The sequence below is a fragment of the Phalacrocorax aristotelis genome, chromosome 1 (assembly GCF_949628215.1).
Source record: "Phalacrocorax aristotelis chromosome 1, bGulAri2.1, whole genome shotgun sequence".
Taxonomy (NCBI): domain Eukaryota; kingdom Metazoa; phylum Chordata; class Aves; order Suliformes; family Phalacrocoracidae; genus Phalacrocorax; species Phalacrocorax aristotelis.
In genome coordinates, this window is record NC_134276.1 from 130,393,359 (window position 1) to 130,406,691 (window position 13,333).

The 13,333-nt window shown below is 48.6% G+C and overlaps 1 protein-coding gene across 1 annotated transcript in view; it reads right to left on the minus strand.

Moving 5' to 3' along the window:
- Nucleotides 1–13,051, minus strand: part of FSTL1 (follistatin like 1) — a 56,327-nt gene extending 43,276 nt beyond the window's left edge. Inside the window, exons 1-2 of the mRNA XM_075107248.1 lie at nt 12,951–13,051; nt 12,775–12,834 (exon numbers count right to left, since the gene is read on the minus strand). Coding sequence (XP_074963349.1) covers nt 12,775–12,834; nt 12,951–12,953 — 63 coding nt within the window. The 5' untranslated portion in view covers nt 12,954–13,051. The remainder of the gene's footprint in view (nt 1–12,774; nt 12,835–12,950) is intronic.
- Nucleotides 13,052–13,333: the final 282 nt, after the last annotated feature.

Genomic DNA, 13,333 nt, shown 5'->3' on the forward strand with positions numbered 1-13,333 from the left:
ATTAACAGACTATGTTAGCTGTTCTCCCCAACCCAGGAGCCTGTGCACTCACACTGCCTCATGAGCCCGTCAGCCAGCTGGCCTGGTGTAAAGGGACCTGTGGCAGAAGAGATACCATGCTTGGGGCACTGGCTGGGGAGTGTACGAGCTCTAGCAGAGCTCGACTGAAGCTGCCTGTCAGAGGACAGGCTCCAGCTGTCCGCAGTGCTGTGATATGGCCCTTTGCCTACTACAGGGCATGAGCTGCACTGAGCATTCATCCCTCTGGCCCCCAGTCCAGTCAAATATCACCCGTGGGGTCACGAGGGTTGAGAAGCCTCTACATATAAAACTTTAACTTAAGTGTGTATCATAGGAAACTTAAAACCAAGGCTTTAGCTGGTAAGAAGAGCAGCACATTTGAGTACTGTGGGAAGACTTCTACTATCAAAACCTTGCCAGCTATGCTTCCTGATGGTGTGCGTGTATTAATGGATATAACTCCCTAATATTAAATTAGGAGACATACTGTTTTTGTCTTTCTTCTTTTTACAAATTATATTGCCCAAGGCTGTACAGATTCCCAGCAACAGCACGTGGAGATGCCTGCCATAACGTGGCAAGGGAGAGCTAACAGACTGGGAAAGAGGACGCAACACGTGGAGACCCAGTACTGAACAAGGGATTAGGAGACATACCTTACCAGGAGACAGCTTGAGGAGCTCGGACTGTTTAGTTTGCCAAAGACAAGACCGGGAGCGGTCCTTGTGCAGACCACAGTTACAATGGTAGGGAACAGACGCACGGTACTAAAAGCCTCTTCTGTTTAGCGGATTAAACACAAGATTCAGCATCCAGAGATCAAAACTAGAAAAATGCAAGCCAGAAATGAGGTGTAACAGCATGTGGGTAATTAACCACTGCAGCAACATACCAAACACAGTGGTATTTTCCATTTCTGGTAATTACTTAATCAAGACTAGATGTTTTTTAAGACATGTTTTAGAGTCCAGAGCAAATGGAATTAATAAAAAAAGCTGGATATATGGGCTGTATTATGCAAGTGGGCAGAGACCTAAAGCACAATAGCTCCTTCTGGCCTTACCACCTACTAATCTGTGGGGAAAATTGCCCCTTTTAGTGTCAGTGGAGTTGGCAGACAGACATATTTTCAGTGACAAGACATGCTGACGTTTACATTAAATACTAATAGTAATAATACATGTATTTCACCCACACCTCTAATTTGAAATTCTCCAAGTTCTTTACTGTCACTATGTCAGTAAACCTGACAACTCACTGGCTGATAAATTGGCATTATCATCCCCCTTTCATCCAGCTTGAACTTTTTCAGGGTGGCTAATCCTCTGCTTACCATTTACATGGGAACCAGTACAGTCAGGCTACCTGTTATCTTGGGCACCTACTTTTAGGCCTCTTGGTGAGAAAATATTCTCGTAAGCACCTTGCAGAAGGTCTCAGGGTGAGAAGTGGCTCAGCACACAAAACTGCCCAGCAGCTGCCTACTCTGGATGCTCATCCCCAGCACATACTTCACAGCACTCAAAAACTCTGTTTCACCTCCCTAGAAAAATTCTGGTAACCATGTACATTTTAAGACCAGAAGTCAGCAGTTAAAACTGAGAAAGAGAGAGAGAAAGGGGTGGGGGAAGAGAGAATTCTTCCTAGTTGTTTTAACAAACATTTTCATACACGACAGACACACACACACAAAAAGTAATTTCCATTAGTTGCCATGGCAACCAATGAAAATTGCTAACCCATCTTCTCTCTGTTGTCAACCTTTGGCAGACCTGCCAGGGCAAGCAAGCAACTATGCCCTGTGTAAGATTCCCTACTTAACTAGAACATAGAGCTCAAAGGGAAACCTACATTGCCATAATGTCAAATGTTCCCCTTAGAGCACACCTCCGGTTTGCCTCATCTGAGATAAGAATGGCCAGAGAAACATTGCTGCTCTCCTCTGAGGGCAAACACACTACAGAAATGCAAGCCCCACTGCGAGACACCCCAGCACTCCCACCTTATGCCCTTCCTCTTTCTCTGTGGCTCCATAAAAACATTCAACCTTTTCCTCCTTCCCACCTGTGGCCCATACAAGCCCTTTTTGCATATCTTGACCGCCTGGCAAGAAATTGCTGTATCACACAGCAATTCTGGTCCACATTTTCTCTCCATTCCCCTTCTTGTTATCATTGTTGATAAGGATAATGACCCTCTGCCATGCCTGCTGCATCTTCTACATGAGAACTTTTAAACTTTTCTTAACAGGAATGCATTCAGCTTCCTAAACCCTTCTGAGAGACACAGCACCATCATTATCTTTATTTTACAGACCTGAACACCTCAGCTTAGAGGAATTAGGTGCCTTACCCAAAGCCTACATACAAATCATGGCATGGTGCTAAGAGTGAGAACAAATAGGTCTGGAGAGAAGAATCTGTTTGCATTTTCTTCATGCCTACAGGCTCTGAAGTTGTTTGAACCACACATGCTCAGAGTCCCCTTTAGTTCCTCCACCCTGCCAAAACCCCACAGCAAATAAACATAAACCTGAAAACAAAACAAAAAAACCCAACAGCTGTCTCTGTTTAATGCTGGTTTACTGTTGACCTTGCATCTGCAGCCAGGACAGCCTAACTCACCCCAGCATCTGGATGTGTGCTGCTGCACTGCAGAAGAGCTTGGCAGTGATTTGTGAGGAGGTAATGCCCAGCTGTTCTCCCATCTCTTTTGGTTTTCATGTGCACAAAGTTAGGAGTGGCCCAGTCACCACACTGACACCATGCGGTTTCAGGCTATTCAGATACCACAGCAAGATTCAACACCCACCCAGTACAATCCAAAATCCCCAAATAATCTACACTGATTGCAGATTTTGCTGCTGTCCCTTCCTCTTCACCATCCCAGGTCTGGGTTGTGGGAGTTAGCAGCAAGTTACTCCGTAACAGGGCTGAGCAAGCTTGCTCTACACATCACCCTGTACATGCACATGAGGGGTAACAAACCATGTTTTGTGCTCCATGATTAAGCACACTTTGGCTCAGTTTTCTCCATGACACCCTGCTGGGTGACTACACAGAGCTCAGAGCACCAAGAAGGGAAGGATACACCATAATGTGTGAAGCCAAGCAACAAAAAGCTGTTCTACAAGCTGCTTCCCAGATTCCTGTCTTGAGGCTGATTGTATTTGGTGGCTATGAAGGTATGAACAAGGATCAGAGGGGATTACTCATAAAACGCTTCTCTGGTCTGTAGTAAAAGTCGATCTCATGCTTGAGCTTTCCCCTCAGTGTCCTGGTTTCAGCTGAGATAGAGTTCATTTTCTTCACTCTAATGGTATAGTACTATGGTTTGAATTTGGAATGAGAATAAATGCTGATAATGCACTGATGTTTTAGTTACTGATGAGCAGGGCTTACACAGAGCCAAAGCCTTTTCTGCCTCTCACCGCACCCCACCAGCGAGCAGGCTGAGGGTGCACAAGGGGTCGGGAGGGGACACAGTCAGGACAGCTGACCCCAACTGACAAAAGGGATATTCCATACCATATGGCATCATGCTCAGCATATAAAGCTGGGGAAGAAGGAGGAGGACGTTCAGAGTGATGCCATTTGTCTTCCCAAGTAACCATTACACATGATAGAGCCCTGCTTTGCTGGAGATGGCTGAACACTTGCCTGCCCATGGGAAGCAGTGAATGAATTCCTCGGTTTGCTTTACTTGTGCACGCATGGCTTTTGCTTTACCTATTAAACTGTCTTTATCTCAACCCACGAGTTTTCTCACTTCTACTCTTCCGTTTCTCTCCCCCATCCCACCAGGGGGGAGTGAGCAAGCAGCTGTGTGGTGCTGAATTGCCAGCTGGGGCTAAACCACGACCCTCAGCGAGGGCAGTAACTACTGTACCACACTGTCTATTTTTACAAGACTTAGAGGAACAAAGTAGGTTGTAGGAAATTAACATGCTTCACTAAACATGGCTGAAACTGACTGTTGGGTTTAAGAGTTACTTGAGGAGATTGAAAGCTACCAGCAGAGAATAAGATCACATAAAGCTCTGTTTCTTTAGACAGTCGGGGAAAAATGTTCTGCTTTGACAGAAGGAAGGAAGCTACAAGGATATTAAGAGAGGTGGGTTAAGCATGTTGCTGAGGGGCCCCATAAACTGGCTACATGTACAAGGTGAAGAGAACTTCACAGGAGAGGCTCTGATTATCCTTGAACACAGGGGTGCAATTAGGACTGTTGAGACAGAATAAAAAGATTAATTGGTCTACTTGTTCATAGAAGAGGACCATGAAGATAAACTTACTGATTTTGAGACAATTCAGAGCATAGTATCACTTTTCAATGGAACAGGAAGGGGGCATCACTTACTGGGATGTGTAAAACTGGATTTGACAAGGCACTAATGGCTACAGTTTGTACAAGCAGCTACTAATCCCAGGGCATGCAGTGATACCTTGTAGAAGAAAGACTGTTTCTCTAGAAGGAGATGCTTTGAACGATCTCAAAAAGCATTATCACATCTGTCACTAGCCCCTCTGCAAAGCCTGGTGAAACACATGGGCTGCGAAGAATCATCCTGTATGCATGTGCACATCTTCCTGCATACGCTTCGCTTCTCAGGTGAACAAAGGTCTGAGGACATGCCTCTCACCCTCCTGAAAAGTGCTCCCTTCAGGTAGGCAGGACCAGTCACATCAACCCATCCATGGCTCGGCAACTGATGTGACCAAGGAGGCACCACGAGCAGCCAGCAATATGTGCCACCAGCCACACTGCAGCCCCGACCCTTCCATAGGTCAAACAGGGGAATGCTCCTTGCCAGGGAGAGCACAGGCCACCTGCCCATCCCTGGTTACGGGAAGGGCAAGGCACCACTTGCTGAGCTGAGTTCAGCACATGAATTAGGCAAGATGCCAAGGCTTGCTCTTCACCTGTGCACTGGGTACAAATCAGGCAGTTAAAGACAAAAATTTTTAAAAGTAGTCTCTCCTTACCCTTATACATCATCCTCTACCAACGAGTCTGGAACCCAGTCCTGGGGACATGAGAAATGTTGCTCCATGAGAAATGGAGCCTCTGTTGCAATGTGACTTCTTGGCTGCCTGCCCTCAGGGCAACTGGAGAAGAGGAGTACCATCTGAAGAAGATTAGGCGCATACTACTGCAGCACTCATCATCTAGGGGCTGGAATACCCCAGAGCTTGCATCACGCAGAGCAAACATGCTGTCCTCAGATGGGAATACCATGGCTTTTGTGCCAAGCTGAAGGGTTGGTCCCCTGCCACCTTAATCTTCCAGAGCCCTGGGTTTGAATGCACGAGCTGCAGACCGGAGCCGGGTCACAACCTTTCTGGTTATCCCTGAGGAATTTTACTCACCCAGACAACGAAACGATCCAGACATAGCAAAAATTCCCTGAGGAAGTTTCTTCCTCCTACATATAGGAAACAAGACAACAATTCCAATCCCTCATACTTAAGCTTCTTCAAACATAAACATGAAAAAGTGGCCAAAACACAGGAGGGAAAGAAAGCCCCAGCGCACCAAAGAGTACATATGCAAAGAGTTACATCATGCAGAAGGAAAGCTCTTGGCTTCGGGCTACAATTACCAGCACTTAAATGGCAGGGGCCACTCTAGCGTGGAGGCGGGGCCCCCCAGGCACCATCTTCCGGATCAATTCGTCATCGGGAAAATTCCCCAGACAGTGTGGTGCTGGAGGCCAACCTGGCACCTCACCAGCACCTGCCGAACGCTCCCTCTTCTGTCTGTCCTGGCAGATGGACAAAACCTCCTTGCTCTGCCCCTCTGATGCTCAAGCCCCAAAATGCCTTGCCCTGGCAGCAGGATGATGAGGAGAGAGTGGCCAAGGGCAGAATTTCTGATGGCACGAGGCACACCCAGGCCATGGGCTCCTGAATTAGGACACAGTTCACCAGTACATCTCTCCATCAGAGGCAGGTACCTTTGCCAGCCCACCCATCACCCTGCTCTTGCTCCTCTCTTATCCAAGATTTTAATGCCCTCTTCTCCCCTCCCCTGACTTGGAAGGCTTGAGAAAACCATTTCAGGCTTGAGTCGTACTCCTGCCACAGCCACCTCTGCAGCAGGTCCTTCCACTACTTCCCTAGGCCTCCCCACAGATAAAGAAAGAAAGAAGTTGTTTCTGGCTATAGGTAATCTTTGAAGCTATCACTATTTCTTGAGAACTTTTGTTGTGGGGAAAAGCTGATTTGAGTGTGGAAAGGTCCACCAGCATCCATATTCCCAAAGCCTCTTGATCCTGTATCAGGACTGAGCTAGTAGCAGGGATGGGATCAGGAGGAGCATGTACTGTCTAGGGACAACCACCAGTGGGTGACAAATAGCGGTCCAACTGGTCCTTCTGCTCTTCCAAGCCCAGCACTACCCCGGTTTGGAGCATAAGTGTGCAAATCCTCTCCTCCTACCACTCAAACCCAGCTGCTCTAACTTGGTGTTTTTACCTGATTCTCTCCATTGTTCCCTCAAGCTGGTTTGTTGCTCTTTGCATTGCAAGGGCCTCTACAGAGATCTGATAAAGAGGAGAGGAAAAAAAACAAACCCAAATTCATATGCTTACAGCTTTAGCACTGTGTAACAGAGCTGCAAAATGAAATGAGAGAAGGATAAAGGAGAAGGAACAACAAGAAAAGCTGGTTACTATGCAGTCCACTAAAAAGCATTACAGTATTTAGAGAACATGGTTAGAGATACATCTCTGGGACAGCAGTTGACAGGGTACAGCCAAGAGAAATGCTGTACAGATATCCATCCTGCAATGTCCAGACAGAGGTGAATGAGATGGGTTCTAACAAGTCTTTCCTCTCAACCTCCTGGCCTTCCTGGTGTGTAGGGTATTTCCCTCAGAAGCACCCTCTCCCCAGTGAGACAAAAAACAGATTCCGGTCTTCAAGCAGCATTTAGTTTCTTCTGCCAAAATATTTGCTTAGCTGTCAAACAGTGGAAGTGTGGGATCCACCTATAGCTGAACTAATGAGATACTAAATCCCTCTCTGATCATCCACCCTAAATCCCTTGTTCTTTCCAAACCTGTTGGCCCAAGAGGAGCCTCCAAATTCTTTCCAGGTTATGGACCCCTTGACACACTCCAAAGAAGGTGTAGGTGTCTCAAGAAATTCCAGATATGCAGACTGGAGCATGAGCTTGCTTTTCTTCATCATCTCTCACAGGCAGCCTACATCTAATCCACTGCCCCAAGCAATCACAGGCCCAATGTCAGAACCGAGAGGTACAGTGAAATAAGGGAGAGTGCTAAGGCATAGAGCAGGCAGTAAGATTTCATAGGAACTTTTATGAATTTCACTTCTGGGTAAGTGGTTTGCACAGCAGAGAAGGGACATAGTCACTCATTACTGCTGGCTGGTGTCTTCAGCTGAGATCAGAACTGGAACACACTTGAGAGCAAGTAGTATGAAAATGCCATGCAGTCACTGCTCATACCACAGTTATCTGTGCTTTAATATAGCACTGAAGCCTCCAGCCCTGTTTATCTGCCATTTGTTTATTTACTGCTGCAACACTTGGGAATTGCAATCAGAGCCCCATACCGCAAGAAGCAATAAGCCCCTGCTCTAACTTAGTACACTAGCTGTGGCAAAATCTACAACCCCTGGGAAAGTCAAGAGGTATATATCCGAGGTATGCTTCACAGCGTAACAGCAGTCTGCTCTTCTCTTTCACTAGGCTCAGAGATAACGTTGTGAGATATAAATCTCTCGAAAAAAATGCTGGGTTTTTTCACAGATTAGCTTAGACATCATATGACAGCAGAGGCTGACCCCCCTGCAAAGACAGACGCAACCCAGCTGAATAAGGCTTTTCTGGGAACCAATCTCATCTAGCTCACAGGATGATGTGATCAAAAACACAGCCTGGTTAATAGGAGACTCATGAGCCCAGAAAGACACATCTGGCTGAGATTTGTGACAAACTCTCTTCTGTACAAAGAGAAACATTCCCCAGCTCATGTAACACCACACAAGAAAGATCAAAGGTGCCCCAGTGCCTCCTGATGGGTAAGCAGCTGTACCAATAACAGCAGCTGGAAAATGCAACAGGAGACTCCCAGCCAGTCCTTTCCTCCTCTGCTGGGAGCGGAGCTGCCTCCCAGGCAGCCCCCAGCAGCATCCCCCCTGTTAATTACCAGCAAGGAATTTGCACTCTGGCAGATAAAGTCATTCACTCAGCTCTAGTGCATTTACACAAAGCAGCTCCGATCTGACAGCAGCTCATTCTGAGAAGCAGCATCAGGGTGCCACGTGCACCTACGTGCTATGCAACATTTCTTCTGCTTCAGAGCTTGCACCGCGCATGCTGCTGCTTGGAAGTTACAGTCCCTTCGGAACAGCCAGGGAGGTTGTTTAAACAGTTGTGGATGGGGCATTTGGCCAGTGACTTCAGCACAGCATAAGGTGCCTCAGACAGAACCACCTGGTTCATCTCCCAGATTCTGATCCCTGGGATCATCCACAGCACAGCAGCTGCCCGATGGCACAGCACCTTAAAAACCAGGCTTTGCACAGATAAGCCTGTGCTGTGTTCTCAGGAGAGAATCACTTTTGCCCTGCCTTCTCATTCAAAGAATGCTTATCACCGTGAGGCAGAACTCCAGCAATGCCCGGTCTGGCACTCAAGGGCAGGATTTCAAGGAGGAAGATACCTATCACTCCAGAACCAGCTGGAGGAGAAAAATGGATGCAATTCTTCCTTCCACTGAAGACTGCAGATGTGCCTGCCAGACTAGACCTGGGAAGCTAGTTTTATTACATTAGTGACTATTATATGTGACTGCTGGGTTTTATTGCACAGAGCCAGTGCATATTAAAACCAGCCCAAGTTATCCATGTGATCGGCACCACGGTGTCTTTTCTTTCCACTGTCATGGGGACAAAGTATCAGTGAGAGGAGGACTGAACTACCTGCAAAGTCTCTATCACAAATTTTAAAAGACAAATGGACCCTTCTTAAAATGATAGCTTCAGGGCCAAATACAGCTATTCAATTACATCAGGATCTCAACTTCCATTTATTTAGTTTCATTTATTAAGACTGTAGTTTTTAGTCTTCACTGCTGCAAAAACGTGGGAAAAGCTTAACCAAAGCAATGTGATGATGCTGGCCAGACTCTGCGGACGGCCCAATGGGCAGAAGCACACCAGGCTTTATGAAGACCAGCTGAGTTCCATCTCCTGCAGGGCACACGAGCACTCTGCTGGCAAAAGGGGTACAGGACTGGGAAAGGGTTGAGTGTTGCCCTCCCTACATGCAAAAGCAGTCAAGTTAGATGGAGAGAAAGCGCTCAGGTGAGTTAAGCAAACAGAACTTAGCTGAAACTTTTGTCTTTTCCCTCTTCCCCATATCTCTTTTCGGCTTTTCACATGGAAAAATTATACTGAGGGAAACGGAGGTGGGGTGAAAAAAATTAATCCCAGGGTTACAACAGATGTAGACACCACAAACACAGTGATATTAGAAAAGGTTATAAATCTGCCTCCAGATGCTTGTCATCGCTGTGTTGCTTGGGGGTTATAGTCCACTCAGATCTGTCAGTAGATCTCCTTGCCAGATGAGAGGGTCTAGCCCTCCTCCTCTAGCCCCTTTTAGCCCAAACGAGACAAGGCAGATTAAACTGCTTACATAACTCTCTTCAAAGGCTCGCTCATTTGGCCAGAAATGTGTTAAGGATAGTTCAAGGAGAAGAGCTACAGATCCCAGATATTAATCTGAACAGCTAGAAACCTGGCAAGGAGCAGAAGGCAGGCCAGGGCAGTGACCTCTCCTCTTGGCAAGGCTGGATTCAGAAAAGGACTTCTGTCCACAGCCCACACCACATGCTGGCATAAGCCTCTTTGTTAATGTCTAAAATTCCTGGTGACAATAACTTTCTTGATGGCTCTAAATCACGTTTCAGCCAAAATGAAAAACATAAAAGCCCTCACTCTTATTTTGAAATAAGTATCCTGGTGGGACACAACAATGCTGGTGTAATTCAGTGGTACCACCAATGGAAGTGCTCCTGCACTCCTCCCTTCAGACCTCATGGACACAGTCAAACAGTGACTGGACTCCTCTCCAGTGTTAACTAGGTAACTTACTCTAGCAGGATATGAACAACTGATTAACTTTTAATACATTCATCAGACATTTCAAGCCTCTCCCTTTTCCTCTATCGCAATGGCTGCTTCCCAAAAAATCACTCCATCTGCTCCAGAAAGCCCCAGCTGGAAACACAAGCAACTTCACCTCCGTAGCACCCCTGTTAATACTAGCAAACGGCCACCTCATTGAGACTCTGACCCAGGAAGAAAGAGATAAAAAGAGCTGTCTGAAGCTGGTGGCCGGCTTCCATCCGAAGAATACAGTTCACCGTCTATTACTCTTGTGACTATTACTGAACCGGGCCAAGAAAAGCTCCCAAGTTTTGGCACGTCTCAGATTTTCCAGTCTGCACAAAATCATGCCAGGAACATTTACTGAAGCAATTTCTTTCTTTCTTTCTTGACTCTAATTATGCACCTAACAATGTTGTAGAAACGAGTGTTGTACAAAAACCCCAGTGCAGTTCAGATACAGTTTTGCCGACAAAACGATTACAAGCTTAAGGCCTGGTGTTAATATTCCGAGCGTACTGAAAGGCACAAAGTGCAAACTGCAGCAGAAACAGAAGAGAGAGGTTATCACTTCCAAAATCTGAAAGAGGAAAAACCACACAGGGAAACGCTATACTAATCTTACTAAATGCCAGTGATGCAGAAGAGTGGTAATAAGAAATATTTAGAAGGAGGCAACTGTCAAAGCCATCTCTGAAACACGAGCAGCTCACTTGCAAGCAGAACCCAGCCCCTAGAAAATGAGACGGTCGAGATATCCCAGAGGGCAGGGTACTACCTGTGCGTGAACTGATGTTCACCACTCAGCAGCTACCAGCAACAAGGAAAGAAACTGAACCCCAAAACAAAAGTCATCTGAGGTGTCAGTTTTCCTTGAAATCAGACCCAGACCTCACTCATCACTCTCAAATTTTGCTGAACTTATACTGGAATCGAAACAAAACATTCACCGGTTTGACACCTGGACCTCTACCCCTGAAAACAGTCAAATCATTCATTTATCCACTCAAGCATGAACTGGCCTTTAAAAAAAAGTTTTGAACATGACAGCTGTGTGTTTTTCTTACTTTTAGTTTGCAGATGATGCACAGAGACATGACAGTGCTTACGCTTGGGAAGCCATCCAGGTACTCCAAATTAGAGTACATTAGGCAAAACCCAGGATTTAGCACTTTGACTGCATCAACATAATGTTAGCGGCACTGGTAAAATCAGAAATCAAGGGCTAAACACACCTTCGCTACGTTCCTCTTGGTTACTGACTCCATGAGGCTTTACTCACACCACTGCCATCACTGTTTAGCTGTTATTGTCATTCATCTTATGGATGCACTGCTGTGCACTTCCTTCCTACAGAGGTTTCGCTGTACCTTGACCAGGCCCAGTTAAGGTTTATTTAGGGTTCCTAAGAAAATTAATAAAACCAGTCTGGCTTTCTCAGGACAGTGTTGGAGACGATGTGTGGAAATGCTGACTACATAAGTATGCCATGCCTTGGGAAGAAAGTGCATTACAATATTATCATGCACAGGCAGATGTGAATCACTAGCCCATACTACAGCTCAGTCCTGCTCCCCTCGGTTTTCATGATAGCCATGACTAGAGCTATAGCTTGACAGGGTCTGCTTGCAACTGCCCTGTCTCACCTCGGCTCCTCACGTGCCCTGGCGTTTGCATTGTTTGTCCCTTCAGCGAGCAGCTGGCAGTTGTAGGGAGTTTGCTGAAGAGCTTTGCTTATGGGGACAGAGCAACAGCGATGGGCTTCACCCTAAACCCAACTCTCTTTACCATAAGCCAGGCAGCACAGTCCACGGGTGGGAAGCAGAAAAACAGGGAACCGTTTGTAGGAAATCGGACCTGTTTATGCATTTTTGGTGGGTTTTTTCTATTTTATTTTTTGTCCAGAGCCAAACTGCGATGCTCTAGGGTGGGGCTCACCATCTGGGCGAAATATGTAGGGAGAAAAACTGCAGGCAGGGGGAGGACGAACCGCCCCCCGAGCGGGACCGCTTCCCTCCGAAAGCAGGCTCAGTCTCCCTCCCCAAACCAGCTTGAGTTCATTTTCCTCAAATCGCTTCCACATTTCCCCTGCCGTAATTATCAAATATTTTGTTTCTGACCTCACTTTTACGGAGGCCGCCGCAACCGGGGAATTCAGGCACCGGTTATTTTCTGTCAACTGAGCTGGGGGGAATTGCGAGTTGGGGGCTTTCAATGCCAGTGCAGTAAAAGAAGGGAAGAAAAGAGAGAGAGAGAAGGAAAAAGCGGGAGAGGAAGGGGAATGCCCAGAGGAGCCCGGCCGGCGGCTGGCGGGGTGGGCCGGCCCGGCCCGGTCCGGTCCGGGCGGGGAGGCGGCCCCTCGTCCCCACGGAGGGGTCCGGCGGCCCCTCAACTTCCCTCCCGCCCCGGCTCCTACTTTCCCCCCCGTCCCAGCAGCTCCCCCTCCCCGCTCCGGGTGCCTCCCCGCCGCGGCCCAGCGCCGCCGGGAGGGGGGGACGCGATGGAAAACGCCCGAAACGGACCCCCCACTCCCCCGACCCCTCACCCCGACGCCCCCCTCACCCGGCCCCTCACCCCACCACCGCCGCCGCCGCCCCCCTCCGCCGCTTACCTCGGCTCGCAGGCGGGCGACGGCCAGCAGGGCGCAGAGCAGCGGGAGAGTTTTCCAGATCTGCAAGAGAGGGAGCGGGGTGCGGTGAGAGCGGGTCGGGGCGAGCGGGGCCGGAGCCTCTGCTGCTGCTGCCGCCGCCGCCGCCACCAAACTTCCCGCCGGGCGGCCCCGCTCACCATACTGCGGGCGGCTGGTGGCACCGGCGGGGCAGGAGGAGTTGTGGAGGCGCCTACTCCGGCTCCGGCTCGCTCGGGAAGGGAAGGGCTCCCCCTCACCCCGACCCGCCAGCCCGCGGCTCCACCCCCGGCCCGACCCCCGCCGCCTACCCCCGCTCCTCCCCGCCGCCCTTCGGCTGTGCCCCCGGGCCCCTCGATGCCCCACGGTAGATCTCAGCGGCTCTTTGAAGGCTGAGGGGCGCCCTGGGGACTGGCTGGGCCCGTTCCCAGGGGTCTTGGCACCCCCAGGCCCAGCGAGTGCCCGAGGCGGGGTTCCCGCCACGCCCCGCCGGGCCTCACGCCCTAGGCCGGGCAGAAGATGGCTCCGGGGAGGCTACCCCATG